The sequence below is a fragment of the Chiloscyllium punctatum genome, chromosome 1, assembly GCF_047496795.1.
Source record: "Chiloscyllium punctatum isolate Juve2018m chromosome 1, sChiPun1.3, whole genome shotgun sequence".
NCBI lineage: Eukaryota > Metazoa > Chordata > Chondrichthyes > Orectolobiformes > Hemiscylliidae > Chiloscyllium > Chiloscyllium punctatum.
Genome location: NC_092739.1, coordinates 98497864 through 98524226, shown reverse-complemented (window position 1 = coordinate 98524226; position 26363 = coordinate 98497864). Strand labels below are relative to the sequence as shown.

At 42.4% G+C, this 26363-nt stretch overlaps 1 protein-coding gene across 1 annotated transcript; it reads left to right on the top strand.

Annotated features, from left to right (window-relative positions):
- The first annotated feature begins 812 nt into the window (after positions 1 to 812).
- LOC140482457 (granzyme K-like) lies at positions 813 to 22464 on the top strand. Its single transcript, XM_072579966.1, has 5 exons — positions 813 to 897; positions 978 to 1122; positions 13573 to 13720; positions 14407 to 14682; positions 22095 to 22464. The coding sequence occupies exons 1-5, from the start codon at positions 834 to 836 to the stop codon at positions 22293 to 22295; spliced, it is 834 nt and encodes a 277-aa protein (XP_072436067.1). The 5' UTR covers positions 813 to 833; the 3' UTR covers positions 22296 to 22464.
- Positions 22465 to 26363: the final 3899 nt, after the last annotated feature.

Genomic DNA, 26363 nt, shown 5'->3' with positions numbered 1-26363 from the left:
GATGTTTAGCTGCACTTTTGGCAGAATTTAATGGAATTCATTGGAGGGGACTTGTTAATATAGTCATGTCAAGAGAATTGGGTGGGAGTAACTATATCAAACTCATAACATTTGGAAAATTGTCATCAATTAAATTGAAGGCAGGTAGGGCCTGAGGGAAGTGTGCCAATGAACCACTTGAGAGTAATTATCCCTTGGGTCACTGAAATTTAGTGGTGACCCAGGGATTTAATTGGAGCAGCATGTTTCTTCCTGGCCTCTTGAAGGCTATCCAGAAAACTCTGTTGCTGTTGTCTGCGATGGAGCTAGGGAAAAACATCTATTATTGGTTAGCCGTTCAGTGCCCGACTGAGGGACCTGGCAACTGGAAGTGTGGGGTGCAGGCATGGGGAGAATGCTGCTGTATTGGTATTTACCATTAAAAACAAGGAATATGCATACATTCTCTGGCCAGCTTTCTAGTATCTTTGTGTCAGTAAATTTTAAAAAAAACTAAAACCAGAAAAAATGAATGGATGAAGAAATCTAAATTGGAATTTAAAAGTAGCTTTCTTTGTAAACAGTATTCGTGCCATTTTTTTAAAAATTAATTTGCCCAGTAGGGACTTTCCACATTATTGTCAAATGGTAAGCTGTGATCAACACAACAATATTAATATTGCTGTAAGATTGATTCAGAGCAGTATCTTGTGATAACGTTATAGATAAAACGGGAAAGAAAAGTAACAGTTTATTGCTGTAAGAAGTGTCACTTCAATGTAACCCTGGATGAAACCACATCCTCCTCACAGGCTACAAGAACTGCTTATGAACTAAAACTGAATTTGAACAATATGGGCAGCATGCTTCAAGTGACATGTATTGCTTTGGTATTCAGCATCTTAACCGGCCAAAGCTGTAAGTATATTGTCAACTGTGTTGGTAACATCACACAAGTGAGTGCTCTTTGTGATAATTAAGTTTGATTTCTCTTCTAGCCGACTGCATGGAAATCATTGGAGGTCATGATGTTAAGGCATATTCAAAACCTTATATGGTGTCTATTCAGGCGAACAATCAGCATGTATGTGGAGGAACATTGATCCAAACCAAATGGGTTCTGACTGCAGCAAACTGTGGACAGTAAGATATTTTATTTTCATTTCATGGAGATTTCAAATTAGAGAGAGCGATGCATACTTTCACAGTATTAATTAGTGGTTTCAATCTAATGTGTTATTAAATTGAGTTTACAAATTTAATAGCCATAGCTGAAATTTTGCACATGTTAACATGTTTGTACTGAGCTATTATCTGAATCTGAATAAAGTGCAGCCTGCTGAAGATAGATACTAAAACCTTCAGCATGAAGTCCATTGACACATGTGTTGGCAGCATCTGATAACAATGAGGATATTAAAAGATGGAGCTACAGACAGAATAGATACGTGGTACTAAACATCCAGGAACTTCTAGATCTGGAAACGTCTTGGACAATTTGAATGCAATCAATGCAACACCTTTATTTAATAAGGTTAGGGGACAAAAAGCAGGCAACTATAGGCCAGTTAGCTTAAAGTCTGTTATTTGGTAAATATTAAAGTCTATTATTATTGGAAGAATGTTACAGACTATTATGAAGGATGACATAGCAGAGCATTTAGAACTATGTAATTTGATCAAGTTGGATCAATATGCCTTTATAAAGGGGAAATCATGTCCAACAAATTTACTGGAATTCTTTGAGGAGGTAGCAAGTAGAATAGATAAAGGGGAAATAGTGGATATAATATGTTTGGATTTTCAGAAGAAGCTTAACAAGATAGGCACGTGTTAGGTTACTTGATAAGATAAAAACCTATGGTGTTGGAGCACAGATGATTGGCTAACTAATATAAAACAGAGAGTTAGGAATAAGAGGAGTACTTTCAGAATGGCAATCTGTAACTTAAGAAAGACTGCAATATCAAACTATTAACTATTATTTCTACTTTATATGAAGGCCTTTAACGTTGAACTTTTAACTATATTTCTTTCACTTTTCTATTTTGTACCTCAGATTTTGTACCCAGGTACCTTTGTACTTAAGATGGTGCCAGGAATGGCAACATTGTACATTTTTCACAGTACTCCTGTATCCCTATACTTATGTACACATGGTTCTAATCTATTATTAGACAAGGGGACCAAAACTGTTCACAGTATTCCAGTTTGTGGTCTGAGTAGTATCTTGTATAGTTGTAGTAAAACCTCCCTAACTTTATACTCCATTCTCTTTGATCCATTAGCTTACATCCATTTCTTTCTCTGTTAACTGCTGAATTGAAATGTTAGCTTTTTGTGAGACATGGATGAGGGGTCCCCATCCCTCTGTTCCATAGCGTATTTTTAAATTCACATGTGCGATGTGGACATTGCTGGCTGGGCCAGCCTTTATTGCCCATCCCTAGTTTCCCTGGAGAAAGTGATGGTGAGCTGCTTTCTTGAACTGCTACAGTCCACGTGCTATATTAAACCCTCAGGGAAGGAATCCAGGATTCCTCCATTTAAGTAATGGCCAGCTTCTCTAGTCTTCCTGCCAAAGTGTGTTACCTCATATTTTCCCATATTGTATGCCATGTGCAAAGTTTTTGCCCAGTCCTTTAACCTACATCAATCCCTTTGCAGACTCATGTGTCATCCTCACTACGTACCTTCTCACCTATTTTTGTGTTATTTGTAAACTTGGATATAATACATTTAGTTCCCTCATCTAAATCATTAAAATGTATTGTGAAGGACTGAGGTCCAAGCACTGACCCCTGTGATACCTCACTTCTTACTGGCAGACACTCAGAATAAACAATGACCCCTGTTTATCCCTGTCATTGTTTCAATTCTCTTTGCATCTGAATACGCTACCCCAAATCCCATTTTACATCCCTTTAATTTTACATGCTAATATCTGATATGGGACTTTCACGGGTGGCCAAAGCTGATAATTTGAATGAAAGCAGCAGTGAGTAGAGAATTGGACCGGGCAATAATTTTGGAAAGCAAAACTCATGGGATTTATCATGGGAAGTCAAAAATGCAATAAGTTCCTACCAAAGATGCTCAATTCTGTCCTTTATTTATTCTTTCATTTGATGTGAGTGTAGTCGCTGATGCCAATACTTGTTGCCCACACCTAATTGCCCTTGAGATAGTAGTGAAATTTATTCTTGGACCACAATAGTTCATGTTGATGAGTTTATATGGATGCACCCCCAGTGCTGTCAGGAAAGGAGCTCCGTGCAGAGCATTGATCTAGTAACAGAGAAGGAGCAGTGACAGTGTTCCAAATGGGGATGCTGTGTATCTTGGACAGGAACTTGCTGGTGGTATTCTCATGCATCAGCGCCCTGGAGCTTCAAGACGGTAAAGGTTGTCAGTTTGGAAGGTGCAGTCGAAGGAGCCTGAGTGAGTTGTGCAGTGCATCTTGTAGTTGGTACACACTGCTGCAATATGCCCTAGTGGTGAAGGGAGAAATATTTAAGATCGTAGACAATAGACAATAGACAATAGGTGCAGGAGTAGGCCATTCTGCCCTTCAGGCCTGCACCACCATTCAATATGATCATGGCTGATCATTCCTAATCAGTATCCTCTTCCTGCTTTATCTCCATAGCCCTTGATTCCACTATCCTTGAGAGCTCTATCCAACTCTTTCTTAAATGAATCCAGAGACTGGGCCTCCACTGCCCTCTGGGGCAGAGCATTCCACACAGCCACCACTCTCTGGGTGAAGAAGTTTCTCCTGATCTCTGTCCTAAATGGTCTACCCGGTATTTTTAAGCTGTGTCCTCTGGTTCGGCACTCACCCATCAGCGGATACATGTTTCCTGCCTCCAGAGTGTCCAATCCTTTAATAATCTTATATGTCTCAATCAGATCCCCTCTCAGTCTTCTAAACTCAAGGGTATACAAGCCCAGTCGCTCCAGTCTTTCAGTGTAAGGTAGTCCCGCCATTCCAGGAATTGACCTCGTGAACCTACGCTGCACTCCCCCAATAGCCAGAATGTCTTTCCTCAAATTTGGAGACCAGAACTGCACACAGTACTCCAGGTGTGGTCTCACCAGTGCCCTGTACAGCTGCAGAAGAACCTCTTTGCTTCTATACTCAATCCCTCTTGTTATGAAGACCAGCATGCTATTAGCCTTCTTCACTACCTGCTATACCTGCATGCTTACCTTCATTGACTGGTGTACAAGAACACCCAGATCTCGCTATACTGCCCCTTTACCTAAATTGATTCCATTTAGGTAGTAATCTGCCTTCCTGTTCTTGCCACCAAAGTGGATAACCATACATTTATTCACATTAAACTGCATCTGCCATGCATCTGCCCACTCACCTAACTTGTCTAGGTCACCCTGTATTCTTGTAACATCCTCATCACATTTCACCCTGCCACCCAGCTTTGTATCATCAGCAAATTTGCTAATGTTATTACTAATACCATCTTCTATATCATTAACATATATTGTAAAAAGCTGCGGTCCCAGTACTGATCCCTGCGGTACCCCACTGGTCACTGCCTGCCATTCCAAAATGGAGCCATTTATCGCTACTCTTTGTTTCCTATCAGCCAACCAACTTTCAATCCAAGTTAGCATTTTGCCCCAATACCATGTGCCCTAATTTTGCTCACTATCCTCCTATGTGGGATTTTATCAAAAGCTTTCTGAAAGTCCAGGTACACTACATCCACTGGATCTCCCTCGTCCATCTTCAGAGTTAGATTCTCAAAAAATTCCAGAGGATTAGTCAAGCATGATTTTCCCTTCATAAATCCATGCTGACTCTGACCTATCCAGTCACTACTATCCAGATGTGTCCTAATTTCATCCTTTATAATAGACTCCAGCATCTTTCCCACCACTGAGGTCAGACTAACTGGTCTATAATTTCCTGCTTTCTCTCTCCCACCTTTCTTAAAAAGTGGTACAACATTAGCCACCCTCCATTTTGCAGGAACTGATCCCGAATCTATCGAACTCTGGAAAATAATCACCAACGCATCCACAATTTCTCGAGCCACCTCCTTCAGTACCTTGGGATGTAGACCATCAGGCCCTGGAGATTTATCAACCCTCAGATCTAACAGTCTCTCCAACACAAATTCCTGGCAAATATAAATTCCCTTAAGTTCAGGTCCTTCAGCCACTGTTACCTCAGGGAGATTGCTTGTGTCTTCCCCAGTGAACACAGATCAAGTGAACACGTTCAAGTCCATTATCTCCCGTTTCTGGCCTCACCAGCCCGAGGAACTGGAAGCAAACTGGAGATAACCACCTTGGACGTCCTGCTTTTCAGCCTTCTTCCTAGCTCTCTGAAGTCCTGCTGTAGTATGTTCCTCCTCTTCTTCCCGACATCATTTGTGCCGACATGTACCACCACCTCTGGCTCTTCACCTTCGTCCTTGAGGATGTCCTGCACTCTGTTTGTGATGTCTTTAACCCTGGCACCAAGAAGGCAACACACCATCCTTAAGTCCCGTCTGCTGCCACAAAAACCCCGGTCTGTTCCTCTCACTATGGAGTCCCCTATTACCACGGCTCTGTGCGATGTCCGACTCTTCCGCTCTGCCTCCATGCCAACTTTTGATTGACAGACCTGGCCGCCTCGCGGAGTGGCAGTGTCATCTGTCTCTACTGTTTCCAAAAGATTCAACTTGTAGAGGGACAGTTAATCAAGCAGGTTGCACTTAGCTGCCTATTGTCAATATTTGTGAATCTTGTTGAAGCTTCACCCATCTAGACCAATGGATAGTATTCACTCTGACCTTGTATGTCTATGTTGTGGACAGTCTTTGGGTAGATGGGAAGTGAATTACACACTGCAGCATTTCCAGCCTTGGAATCTGGTGTTATAACCATGGCACTTTCATAGCTAGTTCATTTGTGTGACCATGATGCTCAGGGGAGTCACTCTCACCTCACCTTTGGAATTCAGCTCTTTTGTCTATCTCAGTATCTTTCGAACCAATGTGAAAGCAAGTCATCTTCGATCTCGAGGGAGTGCCTAAGAAAAATAAGTTTACATTTAGAAAGCAACGTAGTTGATAGATGAAGGAAGGACTGTAGATGTCATACACATGGACTTTAGAAGGAATTTCATGAGTTTCCCCATTGTAGACTAATGGAGAAACTGAAGTCACATGGTGTTCTAGCTAAGTGGAAAAGAACTGGTTGAGCAACAGGAGACAGAGAGTAATAGTTGAAGGGAGTTTCTCAAAATGGAGAAAGGTGGTTTTCCGCAGGGATCAGTGCTGGGGCCACTGTTTGTGATATACATAAATGATCTGGAAGAAGGCATTGTTGATCTGATCAGTAAATTTGCAGATGACACTAAGATTGGTGGAGTAGCAGAAAGCATAGAGGACAGTCAAAGAATACAGGAGAATATAGATAGACTGGAGAATTGGGTGGAAAAGTGGCAGATGGAGTTCAATTCAGGCAAATGTGAGGTGATGCATTTTGGGAAGTCTAATTCTAGACCGAACTATACTGTAAAAGAAAGAACCTTGGGAAAAGTTGATGAGCAGAGAGATCTGAGAGTTCAGGTCCATTGTACCCTGAAGGTGGCCGCACAGGTAGATAGAGTGGTCAAGAAGGCATAGAACATAGAACAAAGAACATAGAACAATACAGCACAGAACAGGCCCTTCAGCCCTTGATGTTTTGCCGACCTGTGAACTAATCTAAGCCCAATCCTCCTACATTATCCCATCATCATCCATGAGCTTATCCAAGGATTGTTTAAATCTCCCTAATGTGGCTGAGTTAATTACATTGGCAAGCAGGGCATTCCACGCCCTTACCACTCTCTGAGTAAAGAACCTGCCTCTGACATCTGTCTTAAATCTATCACCCCTCAGTTTGTAGCTATGCCCCCTCGTACAAGCTGATGTCATCAGCCGAGGAAAAAGACTTTCACTGTCTGCCCTCTCTAATCCTCTGATCATCTTGTATGTCTCTATCAAATCCCCTCTTGGCCTTCTTCTTTCCAATGAGAACAGACTCAAGTCTCTCAGCCTTTCCTCATAAGACTTTCCCTCCTTCTTTCCAGACCAGACAACATCCTGGTAAATCTCCTCTGCACCTTTTCCAATGCTTCCACATCCTTCCTATAATGGGGCGACCTGAACTGTACACAATATTCCAAGTGCGGCTGCACTAGCGTTTTGTATAGTTGCAGCATGACATTATGGCTCCGGACCTCAATCCCTCTACCAATAAAACCTAACACACCATATGCCTTCTTAACAGCACCATCAACCTGGGTGGCAGCATATACATGGACTCCAAGATCTGTCTGCACATCCACATTACCAAGAATCTTTCCATTGACCTAATATTCTGCCTTCCTGCCATTCTTCCCAAAGTGCATCACCTCACCTCGCATTGAACTCCATTTGCCACCTCTCAGCCCAATTCTGCAGTTTATCCAAGTCCCCCTGCAACCTGTAACATTCTTCCGCACTGTCCACTACTCCATCAACTTTAATGTCATCTGCAAACTTACCAACCCATCCACCTATGCCTGCGTCTCAGTCATTTATAAAAATGACAAACAGCAGTGGTCCCAAAACAGATCCTTGTGGCACACCATTAGTAACTGGACTCCAGGCTGAATATTTTCCATCAACCACCACTCATTGCCAGTTTCTCATCTAAACTGCTAAATCACCCTCAATCCCATGCCTCTGCATTTTCTCCAATAGCCTACCATGTGGAATCTTATCAAAGGCTTTACTGAAGTCCATGTACACCTCGTCAACTGCCCTACTCTCATCTACATGCTTGGTCACCTTCTCAAAAACCTCAATGAGGTTTGTGAGACACGACCTGCCCTTGATAAAACCATGTTGACTGTCTGCAATCAAATTGTTGCTTGCTAGATGATTATAAATCCTATCTTTTATAATCTTTTCCAAAACTTTTCCTACAATAGACGTAGGGCTCACTGGTCCATAATTACCTGGGTCATCTCTGTTGCCCTTCTTGAACAAGGACACAACATTTGCAATCCTCCAGTCCTCTGTGTTAAACCTGTAGACAATGAAGATTCAAAGATCAAAGCCAAAGGCTCCAACATCACCTCCCTAGCTTCCCAGATAATCCATGGATAAATCCCATCCAGCCAGATGACTTGTCTACTTTCACTCCTTCTAGAATTGATAACATCTCTTCCTTACTAACCTTGGTCCTTTCTAATCTAATATCTTGTATCTCATTCTTCTCCTCTACAATACTCTCCTTTTCCTGAGTAAAAACCAATGAGAAGTATTTGTTTAGCACCTTTCCAAACTCCACAGGGTCCTCACACAACTCCCACTTCTGTCTTTGACTGGCCTTATTCCTACCCTAGTCATCCTTTTATTCCTCACCTACCTATAGAAAGTTTAGGGTTCTCCTTTATTCTATTTGCTAAAGACTGCTCATGTCCTCTCTTTGCTCTTCTTAACTCTCTCTTTAAATTTTCCTGTAACTAATCTGTAACTCATCTGAATCATCTCTTCTCACCATCACATAAGCCTCCTTCTGCTTAACAAGAGATGCAATTTCTGTCATAAACCACGGTTCCCTTTCCTTATCACTTCCTCCCTGCCTGACAGGGACATACCTATCAAGGACATGCAATATCTATTCCTTAAACGGTGGCTCAGTGGTTAGCACTGCTGCCTCACAGCACCAGGGTCCCAGGTTTGATTCCAGCCTCAGGCGACTGTCTGTGTGGAGTTTGCACATTCCCCACGTGTCTGTGTGGGCTTCCTCTGGGTGCCTCCCACAGTCCAAAGATGTGCAGGTCAGGTGAATTGGCCATGCTAAATTGTCCATGCTAAAGTGTTAGGTGCATTAGCCAGAGGGAAATGGGTCTGGGTGGTTTACTCTTCGGAGGGTCGGTGTGGACTTGTTGGGCTGAAGGGCCTGTTGCCACACTGTAGGGAATCTAATTTCTTAAACTAGCTCCACATTTCGATTGAACCCATCCCCTGCATTTTGCTATCCCATTCTGTGCATCCTAAGTCTTGTGTGATTGCATTATAATTCCCTTGGCTCATTGATAGCTCTTGCCCTGTAGCATGTTTCTATCATTAAATTAAACGTAACTTAATTATGGTCTCTCTCTCAAAAGTGCTCACCTACTACTAAATCAAACACCTGGTCTGGTTCATTATCAAGTACCAGATCCAGTGTGGTCTCCCCTCTTGTCAGCCCTTCAACATACTGTGTCAGGAAACCTTCCTGCACACATTGGACAAAAACTGATCCATCTGAAATACTAGAGTTATAGCATTTTCTGTCAATGTTGGGGAAGTTAAAGTCCTCCATAATAACCACCATGTTCCTTTCACTCCTTCCCAAAATGGTTTTGCTAATCCTCTCTTCCACATCCCTGGAACTCTGCAGAGGCCTATTAAAAATCTCCCAGCAGTGTGACTCCTCCTATCCTGTTTCTAACCTCAGCCCATACTACCTAAGTAGAGGAGTCCTTGTCAAAAGTTCTTTCAGCCACTGTTATATTGTCCTTGACTAACAAGGCCACACCTCCCCCTCTTTTCTGTTCTTAATGAAAGATCTAAATCCTGGAACCTGCAACATCCATTCCTGGCCCTACTCTATCCATGTCTCTGAAATGGCCATGACATCAAAGTCCCAGGTACCTATCCATGCTGCAAGTTCATCTACCTTATTTTGGATACTTCTGGCATTGAGGTAGGCACACTTCAAACCAGCTTGCTGTCTGCCAGAACATATGGTATGTTTGCTTTATCAAACAGGGTATTGAGTATAAGAGCTAGCAGGTCATGATAAAATTGTACAAGACTTCGGCTGCATTTAGAATACTGTGTACAGTTCTGGTCACCACATTACCAAAAGGATGTAGACACTTTAGAGAGGGTGCAGAGAAGGTTTACGAGGATGTTGCCTGGTATGGGAGGTACTAGCTATGAAGAGAGGTTGAGTAGGTTAGGATCGTTTTCATTAGAAAAAAGGAGATTGAGGTCTACAAAATCATGAAAGGTATAGACAAGGTGGATAGAGATAAGCTTTTTCCCAGGGTGAGGGATTCAATAACAAGAGGTCACACGTTCAAGGTAGAGGTGAAAAGTTTAAGGGGGACACACGTGGAAAGTACTTTACACAGAGGTTGGTAGGTGCTTGGAACACGTTGCCAGCAGAGGTAGAAGAGGCAGGCACGGTAGATTCATTTAAGGTACGTCTGGACAGATGCATAAGTAGGTGGGAAGCAGAGGGATACGGATTCTTAGGAATTGGGCGATAGGTTTAGACAGTGGATTTGGATCGGCTCAGGCTTGGAGGGCCAAAGGATCTGTTCCTGGACTGTAAATTTTCTTTGTTCTTTGTAAAGAACAATAAAAAGAATCGATAAAGTGCAACAACTGTGATGAAAAATAAATGTGATCAGTTAAGGTGTGAGAATAACCGATCAAGCAAAAGAATAAGGTAGAGTCCCAATAAAGAGTTCTGTACACAATTGCACATCGCGTAAGCAATGAAAGAAGTGAAGTAGAAGTCCCATTGAATCCTAAAGGGTATGATATCATGATGATCACTGAGATCTGTGTCCAGGATGGACATGTCGCAAGATAAATATTCCTGGTAATATAGGTCTCTAACAAGGAACAGGGAAACTGAAAAACAGGGAGATGTAATTAGATTAATAAAACACACTGTTATTACTTTGTAAAGAGGGCATGTCAGTAGTTATGAGCAGACAGCAGAAAGTCATTTGGTAAAATTGAGGAATAGAAAATGTTGCATTTTTTTGGGAGTTGTTTATAGATTTGATTGTGCTAAAGAAATAAAATGATACACGATTAGATTTACATTACAGTGTGGAAACAGGCCCTTCAGCCCAACAAGTCCACACTGAAGCGCAACCCACCCATACCCCTAACTTAGCACTACAGGCAATTTAGCATGGCCAATTCACCTGACCTGCACATCTTTGGACTGTGGGAGGAAACCCACGCAGACACAGAGAGAGCGCGCAAACTCCACACAATCAGTCGCCTGAGGTGGGAATTGAACCCAGTTCTCCAGCGCTGTGAGCCAGCAGTGCTAACCACTGTACCACCACACTGCCCACATGGTTACAAGGACAAGCAAGTAGCATGGAACCAAGTTCTGCAGAGTTCTACAGAGTGAAACTCCAAGAATTTCACGGAGGCACTTCTGTACAGTAATGGAACAGGCGTTGTTCTGGTGTTCTATCTTTATGTGGTCTGAGAAAAGGAGTACAGGTACTGAGAACTGAGGTCGAAGGCATAAATTAAAATGAATAGTTTACAGCACTAATTAAATCTAAAGAGAGAAAGTATTTGGGCAGGGAGAACTTGTTGCTTGGGGGACTCACATGCAGATGTGTCTTTAGAAACAAAAACAGAAATTGCTGGAAAGTCTCAGCAGGTCTGGCAGCATCTATGGAGAGAAATCAGAGTTAATGTTTCAGGTTGAATGATCATTCTTCAAAGGTCTGACAAAAGGTCACTGAATTTGAAATGTTAACTCTGATTTCAGATGCTGCCAGACCTATTGAGATTTTCCATCAATTTCTCTTTTTGTTTCAGATTTCCAGCATCCATAGCTCTTTTGATTTTTTTGCCATACGTCTTTAGAAGTTTGACATTGAGGTCAGGCTTTCTGAATTTAAGGGGCTGCTGGAATCACTGTGGGAAGTTCAAAGATTCCTGGAGCAAAAACAGAAATTGCTGAAGAAACTCAGCGAGTCTGTCAGCATCTGTGCAGAGAAAGCAGAATGAATGTTTCAAGTCTGATGAAGGATCACTGGACTCAAAATGTTAACTCTGTGTCGCTCTCCACAAATGCTGCCAGATCTGTTAGGTTTCTCAAGCAATTTCTGCTTTTCTTTCAGAAATTCAGCACCTGCAATTCTTTATTTTGTTTTAGCGATTCCTAAAAATTGGACAATCTAGAGGTAGTCATTCAAGAGGATGAGAGAAGATATGAGGTGCTACATTTTGGAAAGGCAAATCCAGGCAGGACTTAATGGTTAGGGCCTGGGGTAGGTTGCCGAACAAAGAGACCTTGGAGTGCAGTTTCATTGTTTCTTGAAAGTGGAGTCTCAAGTCAACACGGCATTTGGAAGCTTGCCTTTATTGGTCAGTGCAATGAGTATAAAAGTTGGGAGATCATGTTGTTGCAGTACAGGACATTAGTTAGGCTACTTTTGGAATACTGTGTTCAATTCTAGTCTCCCTGCTATACGAAAGATATTGTGAAACTTGAAAGCGTTCAGAAAAGATTTACAAAGATGTTGCCAGTGTTGGAGGCTTTGAACTATAGGGAGGGGCTGAATAAACTGGGGCTGTTTTCCCTGGAGTGTTGGAGGCTGATCTTAAAGAAGTTTAAAAAATCATGATGGACATGGATAGAGTGAATAGCCAAGGTCTTTTCCCCAAGGTAAGGGAATCCCAAACTAGAAGGCATAGGTTTAAGGTGAGAGGGAAAGATTTAAAAGGGATCAAAGGGGCAACGTTTTCTCTCAGAGGGTGATATATGTATGGAATGAGCTGCTAAAGGAGGTGGTGGAAGCTGGTATAATTGCAACATTTAAAAGGCATCTGGATGGGTAAATGAATAGGAAGGGTTTAGAGGGAAATGGGACAAATGCTAGCTTTTTTAGATTAATTTAGGATATCTCTTCAGCATGGATGTGTTGGACAAAAGGATCTGTTTCTGTGCTGTACATTTTTATGATTTGAAGTTTAGGTGAATTGGATATGCTAAATTGCCCATGGTGTCCTGAGATGTGCATGCTATATGGATTAACCATAGGAAATGTACAGTTACAGGGATAGGATAGGGGAGTGGGTCAGGATTGGATACTCTTCAGAGGATCGGTGTGGACATGATAGGCCAAATGGCTTCTTCCCTACTGTAGGGAATCTATGGTTCTAGTTCAGCATAGTAAATGGGTAGCTATTCAGGAGTCTTGGAAGAGGACTGTCAGGAATAACAGCATTTTGAAGGAATATGATCCAGACCATAGCATTAACTGGCTAAGGACTACACAGGAGAGAACAGAAAAATGTAGAAGTAGTGGCTTTAATTGAGATTCCACAGCAAGAAAGACAGACAGACGTTTCTGATCTTATTCAAAAGTGATAGATTGAACCTGAACAGAACAAGGCTGGGAGGTGTAGCTGGAATTAAATTGGCAGATGAGTGAGTACTAATATATCGAGGAGAAAACAGGTGCAGCGACAATAATAACAATTTTCATAGATTGCTGTGAAAATATATTAGGTTGACAATTGTCCTTTCATGAAGGAAGTCTGTAATCTTCACCTGGTCTAACCTACATGTGACTCCAGATGCATACTAATATGAGTATCTCTTAATTGGCCTTTAATATGGCTGAGCAAGCCACACAATTCAAAATCAAATAGGAATGGGTGACCAATGATACAAATCCCATTAAAGAATAGATACTAAAGTGATGTTGGGCATTGTTTTATATTAAGGGTGTAAATTAAATGCAAGTTGTTGATTCACCAAGTGATGTTTCACCAACAGGTTGATCAAGAAAAAGAAAGCCACGGTGGTTCTTGGAGCTCGTTCACTCCAAAAGAAGGATAATATTGAACAAATCATTTCTGTTAAAAGGTTATCCCCATATCCTGAATTCAAAAATAAAATAGAAAACGACATCATGCTTTTGGAGGTAATTGTTTTTCAGTGGGTTTTCTATAAATTTCTTCAGAGGGTGGGATCTGGAACCTTACTGACTGAAACAGAAAGGGGCAGGACTTTTTAAACAAAGACAAAAATTACTGGAAAAACACAGCAGGACTGGCAGCATTTGTGGAGAGAAAACAGAGTTAATTTTTCAGAATTCTGAAGAAGGGTCACTGAACCTGAAACATCAATTCTGTTTTCCCTCCACAAATGCTGCCAGACCTGTCAAGATTTTCCAGCAATTTTTGTTTTTGTTTTTGATTTTCTGCATCGGCAGTTCTTTTTTTCTGTTTAGGGTGGGATTTTTGCAGGATTGTCGGATTGAAATATGGTGGACATTCTAGTCTCGATATCATTTTGTTTGTATTCACTTATTTTGAAAATCATATTGCATTTTTTGCTTCTTACTGCGTGATGCTACCAGCAATTCTTTACTTACAACTTATCATCTAAGTTCACAAATCCAAAATTGCACTTATTCATCCTAAAATATTGGAAGAACCTTTTTGAACTACACACAAGCTTCAACGTCTCTTGGCTGGCCTTGACATTTTTCACACATTGAACCTGAACAAATGACTGGCAAAACTATTGTATACTTACATTTTATGTGCTTGCCTGTAGTGACTTGAGAAGCAAGTGGGTACAGTAACATTTTTCTTATTGTTACAGTTAGCACAAGCTGCAGATGTTAAGAAGAAAGGTGTAGAAATCTTGAAGTTGCCAACTTCAACAAAGGACCTTAAAGCTGGAGTAATTTGCAGAATCATTGGATGGGGACAAACCAGTCCCAGGGATAAAAAACAATCTGATACTTTGAAAGAAGCAACCATATCAGTGATTGATCGGAAAACCTGTAATAGCAAAAAATATTACAATGGGACCCCAGTCATAACAGACAACATGATTTGTGCAGGTGACAAAAAAGGCAGAAAAGATTCCTGTCTGGTAAGTTACATTGTATTATTTGAAGGATTTTTATAAACAGATAATGTACTTTGCTGTGAGATACACGGATATTTATCCACTGAGATAGGGACTATATATGAGCAATAAAAACTTGCATTAATGTAGCACCTTTCACAACCTCAGGTTCCATTACAAGAAGACATTTTGAAGTATAATCACTGGTCTAATGTTGGAAATGCAACAACCGATGTGTGGACAGAGTGGCACGGTGACTTAGTGGTTAGCACTGCTACCTCATAGCACCAAAGACTGGGTTCAGTTCCAGCCTTGGATGACTATCTGTGTGGAGGTTGCATGTTCTCCCATGTGTGTGCGGGTTTGCTCTGGTTTCCTCCCACAGTCCAAGGATGTGCAGGCTAGATGAATTGGCCATGCTAAATTGTCCAACGTGTTAGGTGCATTAGTCAGGGGGAAATGGATCTGGGTGGGTTACTCTTCAGAGGGTTGGTGTGGATATGTTGGGCTGAAGGGCTTGTTTCCACACTGTAGAGAATCTAATCTAATCTCAAGACGCCATCAGACTCTATGAGCAGAATCTTGTAGGGAACTGAACAATATGGTGAGAAATGTGGCCCAATCATGTGAGGCCTATTGGGCAAAGGTTTCTACAAGACAGCAGAGAGTTGCTTATGAACAGGGATTATTGCTTTTTAACAACTTATTAATTGAAGATCTCCAGATATTAATGCATAAAGTCCTATCATAACATCTGGCTTGAGCAAATCAAATGCTGAGAATTCTTAACATGGACATCAGATGCCTTTGAAAGATAGCACTGATGTTGGGGGTGCCAGTGCACTCTGGTATCCCAGGAGTGGGGAGTTGTTCTGAGGATGGCAGGTAGTAGAATGGGGTTAGAATTGGATGAGATGGGCTCAGTAGGGGTGGGGAACATAAAACATGCCCTCCAATCCAGGCAGCATCTTGGTAAGTTTCCTCTGCACACTCTCTAAAGTATCTACATCCTTCCTATAATGAGGCAAGCAGAACTGGACACAATATTCCAAGTGTGGTCTAATCAGGATTTTATAGAGCTTCAGCAAAACCCTGCAGCTCTTAAACTCAATCCCCCTGTTCAGGAAAGCCAAAACACCATCAGACTCTATGAGCAGAATCTTGTAGGGAACTGAACAATATGGTGAGGAATGTGGCCCAATCATGTGAGGCCTATTGGGCAAAGGTTTCTACAAGACATACCTTCTTTACAACCCTATCAACTTTGATGGCAATTTTGAGGGATCTATGTACATGGACCCTAAGAATCGGCTGTCCCTCCACACTGCCACGAATCCTGTCTTTAACGCTGTATTCAGCATTCAAATTTGACCTTCCAAAATGAATCACTTCACATTTATCCAGGTTGAATTGCATCTGCCATTCCTCAGCCCAGCTCTGCATCCTGTCAATGTTGTGGTCTGCAACAGTCCAAGACACTATCTACAACACCACTGATCTTTGTGTCATTGGTAAACTTACTAACCCACCCTTCCATTTCTTCATCCAAGTCATTTTTAAAATCACAAAGAGCAGAGGCCCAAGAACAAATCTCTGCAGGACACTACGAGTCACCAACCTCCAGGCGGAATACTTTCCATCCACTACCACTCACTGTCTTATTTCAGCCAGCCAATTCCGTATCTATACATCCAAATCTCCCTGCATCTCATGCCTCCTAACTTTCTGAATGAGCCTACCATGGGGAACCTTATCAAATGCCTTCCTAAAATCCATATACAACCACATTCACTGCTCAATCTTCATCAACTTATCTCATCACGTCCTCAAAGAATTCAATAAGACTCAATAAGCATGACCTGCTCCTCACAAAGACATGCTGACTATTTTTAATCAAACTATGTTTTTCCAAATAGTCATAAATCCTATTTCTCAGAATCCTTTCCAGTATCTTACTAATCACAGTCATACAACCGACTGGTCTAATTCCCAGGGACTTCCCTATTCCCTTTCTTGAACAGAGGAACAACATTCGCCTCCCTCCAATCAGCCAGTACTATTCCCATGGAGAGTGAGGATGAAAGATCATCGCCAGAGGTGCAGCAATCTCATTCCTCACTTCCCGTAGTAACCTTGGATATATCTGATCCAGCGCTGGGGATTTATCTATCTTGATGCTTCCCAAAATTTCCAGCATGTCCACTTCCTTAATATCAATCTGTTCAAGCCTATTAAAGTAGTTCACGGTGTTCTCACTATCAACACATTCCCTCTCTCTAGTGAATACTGAAGTAAAAAAAACTCATTTAGAGCCTCCCCTATCTCTTCAGACTCCAGGCACAAGTTCCCTTCACTGTCCCTAATCGGCCCTACACTCCAATCATTCTCTTATTCCTCACGTATATGTGGAATGCCTTTCGGTTTTCCCTACTGCTTCCCACCAAGGCTTTTTTGTGCCCCTAGCTCTCTTCAGTCCATTTTTGAGTTTTTTCCTAGCTACCCTGAAATCCTCTAAAGCTGTGCCACATCCTTGCTTCATCGACCTTAACTGAGCTGAAAATGTGTTGCTGGAAAAGTGCAGCAGGACAGGCAGCATCCAAGGCACAGGAGAATCGACGTTTCAGGCATCAGCCCTTCTTCCTCGACCTTAAGTAAGCTTCCTTCTTCCTTTTGACGAGAAGCTCCTCTGCTCTTATCATCTAAGGCTCCTTCACCTTACAATTCCTTGCCTGTCTCAGTGGGACAATATTACCCAACATTAACTTGAGAGTTACATGTTAAAGAGAGATCTAAAAAGAGCCAGGAGGGGAGACATGAGAAATCATTGGCAGATAGGATCAAGGAAAACCCTAAAGGTTTCTATAGATATATCAGGAATAAAAGTATGACTCAAGAAAGATTAGGGCCAATCAGGGATAGTAGTGGGAAGGTGTGCATGGAGTCTGAGGAGGTAGGGGAAGTGCTAAATGAATATTTTTCATCAGTATTCACACTGGAAAAAGACAATGCTGTCAAGGAGAATATTGATATACAGACTACCAGACTCGACGGGAGTGAGGTTCACAAAGAGGAGGTGTCAGCAATTCTGGAAAGTGTGAAGATAGATAAGTTCCCTGGGCTGGACAGGATTTATCCTAGGATTCCCTGGGAAGCCAAGGAGGAGATTGCTTTAATCTTTATACCATCATTGTTTACAGGAATAGTGCCAGAAGATTGGAGGATAGCAAATGTTATCCCCTTGTTCAAGAAGGAGAGTAGAGACAACCCTGGGAATTACAGACCAGTAAGCCTTACTTTGATTGTGGGTAAAGTGTTGGGAAAGGTTATAAGAGATAGGATTTATAATCATCTTAGAGGAATACATTAATTAGGGATAGTCAACAAAGTTTTGTGAAAGGTAAGTCATGCCTCACAAACCTTATTGAGTTCTTTGAGATGGTGACCAAACAGGTGGATGAGGGTAAAGTGGTTGATGTGGTGTATATGGATTTCAGTATGGTGTTTAATAAGATTCCCCATGGTATGCTATTGCACAAAATATGGATGCATAGGATTGAAGGCGATTTAGCGGTTTGGATCAGAAATTGGCTAGCTGAAAGAAAACAGATGGTGGTGGTTGATGGAAATATTCATCCTGGAGTTCAGTTATTGTGGTTTACAGCAAGGATCTGTTTTGGGGCCACTGCTGTTTGTCATTTTTATAAATGACCTAGATGAGGCTATAGAAGGATGTGTTAGTAAATTTGCAGATAACACGAAGGTCAGTGGAGTTGTGCATAGTGCTGAAGGGTGCTGTAGATTACAAAGGGACATAGATAAGCTGCAGAGTTGGGCTGAGAAGTGTGAGGTGATTCACTTTGGAAGGAGCAACAGTAATAAAGAGTACTGGGCTAATGGTAAGATTCAGGGTAGTGTAGATGAGCAGAGAGATCTCAGTGTCCATGTATGCAGATCCCTGAAAGTTGTCACCCAGGTTTATAGGGTTGTTAAGATTGCATTCAGTGTGTTAGCCTTTATTGGTAGAGGGATTGAGTTTTGGAACCATGAGGTCATTTTGCAGCTGTGTAAAACTCTGGTGCAGCCACAGTTGGAGTATTGCATACAGTTCTGGTTATTGCATTCGAGGAAGGATGTGGAATCTTTGGAAAGGGTTCAGAGGCAACTTACAAGGATGTTGCCTGGTATGGAGGGAAAGTCATATGAGGAAAGGCTGAAGTACTTGAGGCTGTTTTCGTTATAGAGAAGAATGTTGAGAGGTGACTTAATTAATACATATAAGATAATCAGAGGGTGGACAGTGAGAGCCTTTTTTCCTCAGATGTTAATGGCTAGCACGAGGGGACATAGCTTTAAACTGAGGGGTGATAGATACAGGACAGTTGTCAGAGGTAATTTCTTTACTCAGAGAGAAGTAGGGATGTGGAATGCATTGCCTGCACAGTAGTAGACTCACCAACTTTAAGGACATTTAAATAGTCATTGGATAAACATTTGGATGATAATGGAATAGTGTAGGATAGATGGGTTTCAGATTGGTTCTACAGGTCGGCACAACATCGAGGGCCGGAGGGCCTGTACTATGACGTATTGTTCTATGTTCTGTGTTGTACTCACAACAAGGCTCCTTAAATAGCCTCCACATTTCTGTCGTGCCTTTCCATTAAACCAATTGTTTCCAATTTATACTCCACAGCTCTTGTCTAATAGCAATATAATTTCCCCTCCTCCAATTAAGTACCTTCCCATACCTACCTTGACACTGTCCTATCCCCCCTAGTCCAGGAACTCCCCACATACGTTTGAGACACCACCCACGCCCTCCACCTCCTCCAAGACTTCCGTTTCCCCGGCCCCCAACGCCTTATCTTCACCACGGATATCCAATCCCTCTACACCTCCATCCGCCATGACCAGGGCCTCCAAGCCCTCCATTTTTTCCTCTCCAGACGTCCCCAACGGTACCCTTCCACTGACACTCTCATTCGTTTGGCCGAACTGGTCCTCACCCTTAACAATTTCTCCTTTGAATCCTCCCACTTCCTCCAGAGCATAGGCATAGCCATGGGCACACGTATGGGCCCCAGCTATGCCTGTCTCTTTGTTGGCTATGTAGAACAGTTGATCTTCCGTAATTACACCGGCACCACTCCCCACCTCTTCCTCCACGACATTGATGACTGCATTGGCGCCACCTTGTGCTCCCGCGAGGAGGTTGAGCAATTCATCAACTTCACCAACACATTCCACCCTGACCTTAAATTTACCTGGACTATCTCTGACACCTCGCTCCCCTTCCTGGACCTCTCCATCTCCATTAGTGACGACCGACTTGACACTGACATTTTTTACAAACCCACCGACTCCCATAGCTACCTGGATTACACCTCTTCCCACCCTATCTCTTGCAAAAATGCCATCCCATATTCCCAATTTCTCCGCCTCCGCTGTATCTGCTCCCAGGAGGACCAGTTCCACCATAGAACACACCAGATGGCCTTTTTTAGAGACCGCAATTTCCCTTCCCACGTGGTTAAAGATGCCCTCCAACGCATCTCGTCCACATCCCGCACCTCCGCCCTCAGACCCCACCCCTCCAACCGTAACAAGGACAGAACGCCCCTGGTGCTCACCTTCCACCCTACAAACCTTCGCATCAACCAAATCATCCGCCGACATTTCCGCCACCCCCAAAAAGACCCCACCACCAGGGATATATTTCCCTCCCCACCCCTTTCCGCCTTCCGCAAAGACCGTTCCCTCCGTGACTACCTGGTCAGGTCCACACCCCCCTACGACCCACCCTCCCATTCTGGCACTTTCCCCTGCCACCGCAGGAACTGTAAAACCTGCGCCCACACCTCCTCCCTCACCTCTATCCAAGGCCCTAAAGGAGCCTTCCACATCCATCAAAGTTTCACCTGCACATCCACTAATATCATTTATTGTATCCGTTGCTCCCGATGTGGTCTCCTCGACATTGGGGAGACTGGGCGCCTCCTAGCAGAGCGCTTTAGGGAACATCTCCGAGACACCCACACCAATCAACCAAACCGCCCCGTGGCCCAACATTTCAACTCCCCCTCCCACTCTGCTGAGGACATGGAGGTCCTGGGCCTCCTTCACCGCCGCTCCCTCACCACCAGACGCCTGGAGGAAGAATGCCTCATCTTCCGACTCGGAACACTTCAACCCCAGGGCATCAATGTGGACTTCAACAGCTTCCTCATTTCCCCTTCCCCCACCTCATCCTAGTTTCAAACTTCCAGCTCAGTAACTGTCTCCTTGACTTGTCCGGACTTGTCCGACCTGCCTATCTTCTTTTCCACCTATCCACTCCACCCTCTCCTCCTTGACCTATCACCTTCATCTCCTCCCCCACTCACCCATTGTACTCTATGCTACTTTCTCCCCACCCCCACCCTCCTCTAGCTTATCTCTCCATGTTTCAGGCTCACTGCCTTTATTCCTGATGAAGGGCTTTTGCCCGAAACGTCGATTTCGCTGCTCGTTGGATGCTTCCTGAACTGCTGTGCTCTTCCAGCACCACTAATCCAGTATTTGGTTTTCAGCATCTGCAGTCATTGTTTTTACCTTCCCAGACTGTCTGCCCCTCTCCCTCTCCATGGCTGTGTAAAGGTGAAGCAGTTGTGGTCACTGTCATTGAAATGCTCTCCCACGGAGAGATCTGACACCTGGGCTGGCTCATTGCTTGGTACCAAATCCAATATGGCCTCCCCCCTCGTCGGCCTATATACATGTTGAATCAGGAATCGCTCCTGGACACACCTGACAAAATCAGCTCTGTCCAGACCATCTGCAATAAGGAGGTTCCAATCAGCATTGGGGAAGTTGAAGTCATCCATAACAACTCTGTTATATCTGCATCTTTCCAAAATCTGCTGTCCAATCTGTTCTTTCATCTCTCTGCTGCTATTAGAGGTCTTTAGAAAACATCCAATAAAATGGCAGTTCCTTTCCTATTACTGACTTCCACCCATACTGACTCAGTAGGCAAACCCTCCTCAACAACCTCCTTTTCTGCAGCTGTGATGCACTCCCTAATTTCAGAATCATGAGTTCTTTTGTTTATTTCAGCCATTGGAAACATTTTCAGGTTCCTTCCAATGTATATGCTGTGATCCCCAGCCAGTCCCCCAAGATCAGCAGCATTTCAATATTCTGGGTGGCTGCCGATACCATTTGTGGTGCCAGTACGAACACAGTGATTAAAGCTATTTGCCTATTTAGAGAATAAACATCAATTTGAAGAAATTGGGGCAAGTGGTTTCCTCACATTGTAAATTTCCTTGCACTTCTAAGTAAGCAATTTAATAAATTGCAATCCAATCTTCATTATTAATTTCAGCACATTTTGTGTATTTGTAAATACCTTTAGGAAGTATATTAAGGATATCATATTTTGTTCTTTGTCACAGGGTGATGCAGGAGGCCCATTAATGTGCAAGGTAAAGACCCTGAGCCGGAAGGAAGTCATTGCTGGAATTGCTTCAGCTGGATCTGATTGCGCGATTGCCAGACACCCTGGCATTTATACCCGGCTAACAGAAAAATATTTAACTTGGATCAAGAAAACAATTGGAGTTGTAAATTTTAATGAAACCTATGAACAAATCTGAATGAAATAGCTGCACGTTTGTTTGTTGCTACCTAGATGTAGTTCGCTTGCATTTGAGTGCATCAAAGGGAACCATGCCTGTGAAAAATACGATTTAAAGATGGCGGTATTGGACTGGGGTGTACAAAGTTAAAGATCACACAACACCAGGTTATAGTCCAACAGGTTTAATTGGAAGCACTAGCTTTCAGAGCACCGCTCCTTCATCAGGTGGTTGTGGAGGACACAATTGTAAGGCACAGAATTTATAGCAAACGTTTACAGTGTGATGCAACTGAAATTATACATTGAAAAATACCTTGATTGTTTGTTGAGTCTTTCATCTGTTCGAATACCATGATAGTTTCACTTCATTCATGTGTAAATCACAAAACCTTTTTTAAAAGTTACACTCTCAGGTTAACTGTAACAATTGGTATCAGCCAGATAATGTTGAAGGTGTTACCCCCTGTGTTGCCTGTCTGTACCATAATGTTTAGAATGATTCTAATCTAAAAAGTGAGTTAACAGAGTCTTGCATGGATTCTTGCAGTTTTTTGAGCAAAGTATAATGTAACTCTGCAAGTGGAAATTCACCCCACAAATGTATATGTACGTGTGTGTGTGTGTCTGAGGTTGGGGGATGTGAGTGTGAAAGAGAGTGTATATGTGTGTGTATGTGAGTGTAAAGCGTCTAAGTCTGTGAGAGGGTGCGTGTGTGAGTGTGGGAGTGTGTGTGTCTGTAGGAGTTCATGTGAGTGTCTGTGTGCGTCTGTGTATACGTGTGTCTGTGTGTGAATAGGAATGTGTGCGTGTGCGTGTGCGTGTGTGTGTGTGTGTGTCTGTGTGTGTGTATAGTGTGATGGTGGTCACCTATGTGACATGAACCCAAAAGGTCCTGGTTGAGGCCCTCCCTATGGGTACGGAACTTAGCCATCAGCCTCTGTACTTTGCTCAAAAGCTGCACGAATCCATGCAAGACTCTGTCAACTCACTTTTTAGATTAGAATCAGTCTAAACATTATGGTACAGACAGGGAACACAGGGGACTAACACCTTCAACATATTATCTGGCTGACACCAATTGTTACAGTTAACCTGAGAATGTAACTTTTAAAAAAGTTTTGTGATTTGCATATGAAAGAGGTGAAACCATCATGGTTATTCTAACAGATGAAAGACTCAACAGACAATCAAGGTATTTTTCAATGTATAATTTCAGTTACATCACACTGTAAACTTTTGCTGTAAATTCTGTGCCTTACAATTGTGTCCTCCACAACCACCTGATGAAGGAGCGGCTCTCTGAAAGCTAGTGCTTCCAATTCAACCTGTTGGACTATAACCTGGTGTTTGTGATTTTTAATCGTGAAAAATATGTTACTGAAATAGTCTGGTCATTTGAAACTTGAACAAATCAAATGCTAATTCTTAGTCATTCATGCAAGAAAGCTACTCAATATCCTCAAGTCTGATGGTGGCTTGTGCTTTTGAAAGCTCTAGTTACATAGCTTCTGATCAATTTTTTGTCAGATTTTAAATATTATTATCTTGCTACCGGGCAACTGTTGTCTCTGTCTTAATGTTATTTTCACTTGGTCCTTGGAGAAAAATCATTGAACGTTTTTGATTCTATTTCCTCTGGTGATGAGTGCCGGATGCTCTCAGTAATGTGGCTTTATCAACTATTGTTGCGAAAAGGCAGAGACAATGTGAGATTTAATATATCAGCACTCAACACAAACTCTCAGTGATGCATGTCAGATTGCACCAATCTTGATTGTACAATCGGTCAGAGATAAGTCCGTGACCAGGAAAGGGCAAATCTTGCTGAAAGAGCAAGGAGAATCAGTTTCAGATTTACACCACTTTTATAGAAAACTCATTCGTTATTAGATATTTTTATCAAGCTGCAGAATTACTTTTGTCAATTTAAGAGTATTCATTTTTATTTGAATTTGTGAAAATTTACTTGATGTACAGAATTGAATTGAATTAGTGAAACTTGATAATATTGTTAAAAACCTGTGTACAATTCTCTTTGTTTATTTGGCCACCTAAACTCTCTTATTATCTGGAATGTATTTTAAAAAGCTACAATATCGTTCTTTTACAGAAAAGTAACAATGTTGATTGCTATTCGCATTTTTTAATTTGCAGGAAAGTTGAAGTTGAATCTTTAAAAGTTTGCTTTTGATGAACTGTATTGATAAATGCACAATATTAACAATTAAAAATGCCTTCTACATATTGTCTTTGCTGTGGCCTAATTATTAAAAGATGCTATTGTGAATGGCTAGGAGAATTAGCCACCAGAAATACAAGAGGCAATTTTGACAAAGACGCTGGGTGATAACCTCCAAGATCAGCATTTGTTGCTACATTCCCTGGGCTGATTGATGCCTCTGCTATTTTAGCCAAAGTCTTTCCCAGACCCATCCATGCACCAGCATTACTAAGGCAGGATCTCATTAAATTATGCAGGTTGACTTGCTTTGTCGTTTCCCCCTTTTAACCCTTGTTAGTTTTGCAGAAGAAATCTGTTTAAGTGAGCAAACAAGCTAATGGAGAATCTAACTAACAACTCTTAAAAAACCAGGGGGCATTCAGAAATATTTACCTTTTTTGATGCAGCTAGGAGGACCATTAAAAATATTCATGACATTCAATACTATCCCTAGGCTTTGCAGGCTGGATGTCCTCACCAGGATCTGGCTTCCAGTCGGCTCATTGTGGGAGTTGATTGCTTTCCGTCCTCACAGGATCATTGAACTGTGTCTCCAGTTTTTGAATTCCCTCTTGCAGTCTGGCAGTGGAATCAAGATAAAGTCTGGTACTCAAATTGGCGGAGCCTCTTCCAGCCGAAAAAGGAAAGACTTGTGGTTAGATGATACTTTTCATGACAAATGAACGTTTCAAAGTGCTTTATAGCCAATTATGAACTTTTCTTGAAGCATATTCAGCTCTATAATGTTGGAAAAGCAGCAGCTAATTCCCATTTTGCAGAATGCTCCCTGCTGACCTGTCAGAGATTTCGCAGAAGGGTGAGTGAGGCCTAAAGGCAGGTCCATCTGCCTTCACCTTATCTGAGACTCTTTAGTGGCCAGGAATGAGGAGGAACCAGAGGCAGGATTGGCAGAAAGGCTGGCAGGTGAGCCTGCTTGGGTCACAGGCAGAAAGGTTGGGAGTGGATGGGTTCTTGAGTCCAGGGATGGAAACACCATCTCCAGCCAATTAATACTCCAAAGTCAAATTTCACCAGCTGAAAAACAGTCTTATTTGTTTTGTTCATGTGACATAGGCATCATAGTCTGCCCCAAGATGCCCTTGAGAAGGTGGTGCGCTGCCTTCTTGAACTGATGCAGTCCATATGTTGCCCTTAGGGAGGGAGTTCCTACACTTTGAGTTCTTCAAACCATCTGTGTGGAAGATTTGTTCATGTGGTTCAGGAGGGGTTAAACTAGTTTGGCAAGGAGGTGGGAACCAGAGCTACATATCTGAGAGGCGGGCAGTTGTAGATGGGGCAGTGACAGGGTGTAGTGAATCTACCAGGGAGATTTTTCATTTGAAGAAACAAAGGTATCGGTTAAAGTGTGTCTGCTTTAACGCAAGGAGTGTCAGAAATGAGAGAGATGAACTTACAGCATGGATCAGTCCTTGGGAGTATGATGTTGTGGCCATAACGGAGATATGGGTTTCACAGGAGCAGGAATGCTTGCTAGATGTTCCAGGGTTTAGAAAAAACAGGGAGGGTGGAAAAAGAAGAGAGGGTGCAGCATTGCTACTCAGAGAGTGCATCACAGCTATAGAAACAAAAATTGTTGAGGAAGGTTTGCCTACTGAGTCAGTATGGGTGGAAGTTAGGAGCAGCCAGGGAGCAGCCGTGTCATTGGGGATTTTCTACAGACCCCCTAATAGCAATAGGGATATCAAAGAACTCATAGGCCGGCAGATTTTGGAAAAATGCAGATGTAGCAGGGTTGTTATGGGTGACTTCAACTTTCCAAACATTGACTGGGATCTCCTTAGTGCAGATAGTTGGGATGGAGCCGTTTTAGTCAGGTGTGTTCAGGAGGGTTTCCTTACTCAG

Excerpts from the sequence above, each read along its gene's own strand:
- LOC140482457 (XM_072579966.1), top strand. The coding sequence starts at position 834 with ATGGGCAGCATGCTTCAAGTGACATGTATTGCTTTGGTATTCAGCATC. Across the intron at positions 1,123-13,572 it reads ACTGCAGCAAACTGTGGACA|GTTGATCAAGAAAAAGAAAG; the intron begins GTAAGATATTTT and ends TTTCACCAACAG. Across the intron at positions 13,721-14,406 it reads ACGACATCATGCTTTTGGAG|TTAGCACAAGCTGCAGATGT; the intron begins GTAATTGTTTTT and ends TTATTGTTACAG.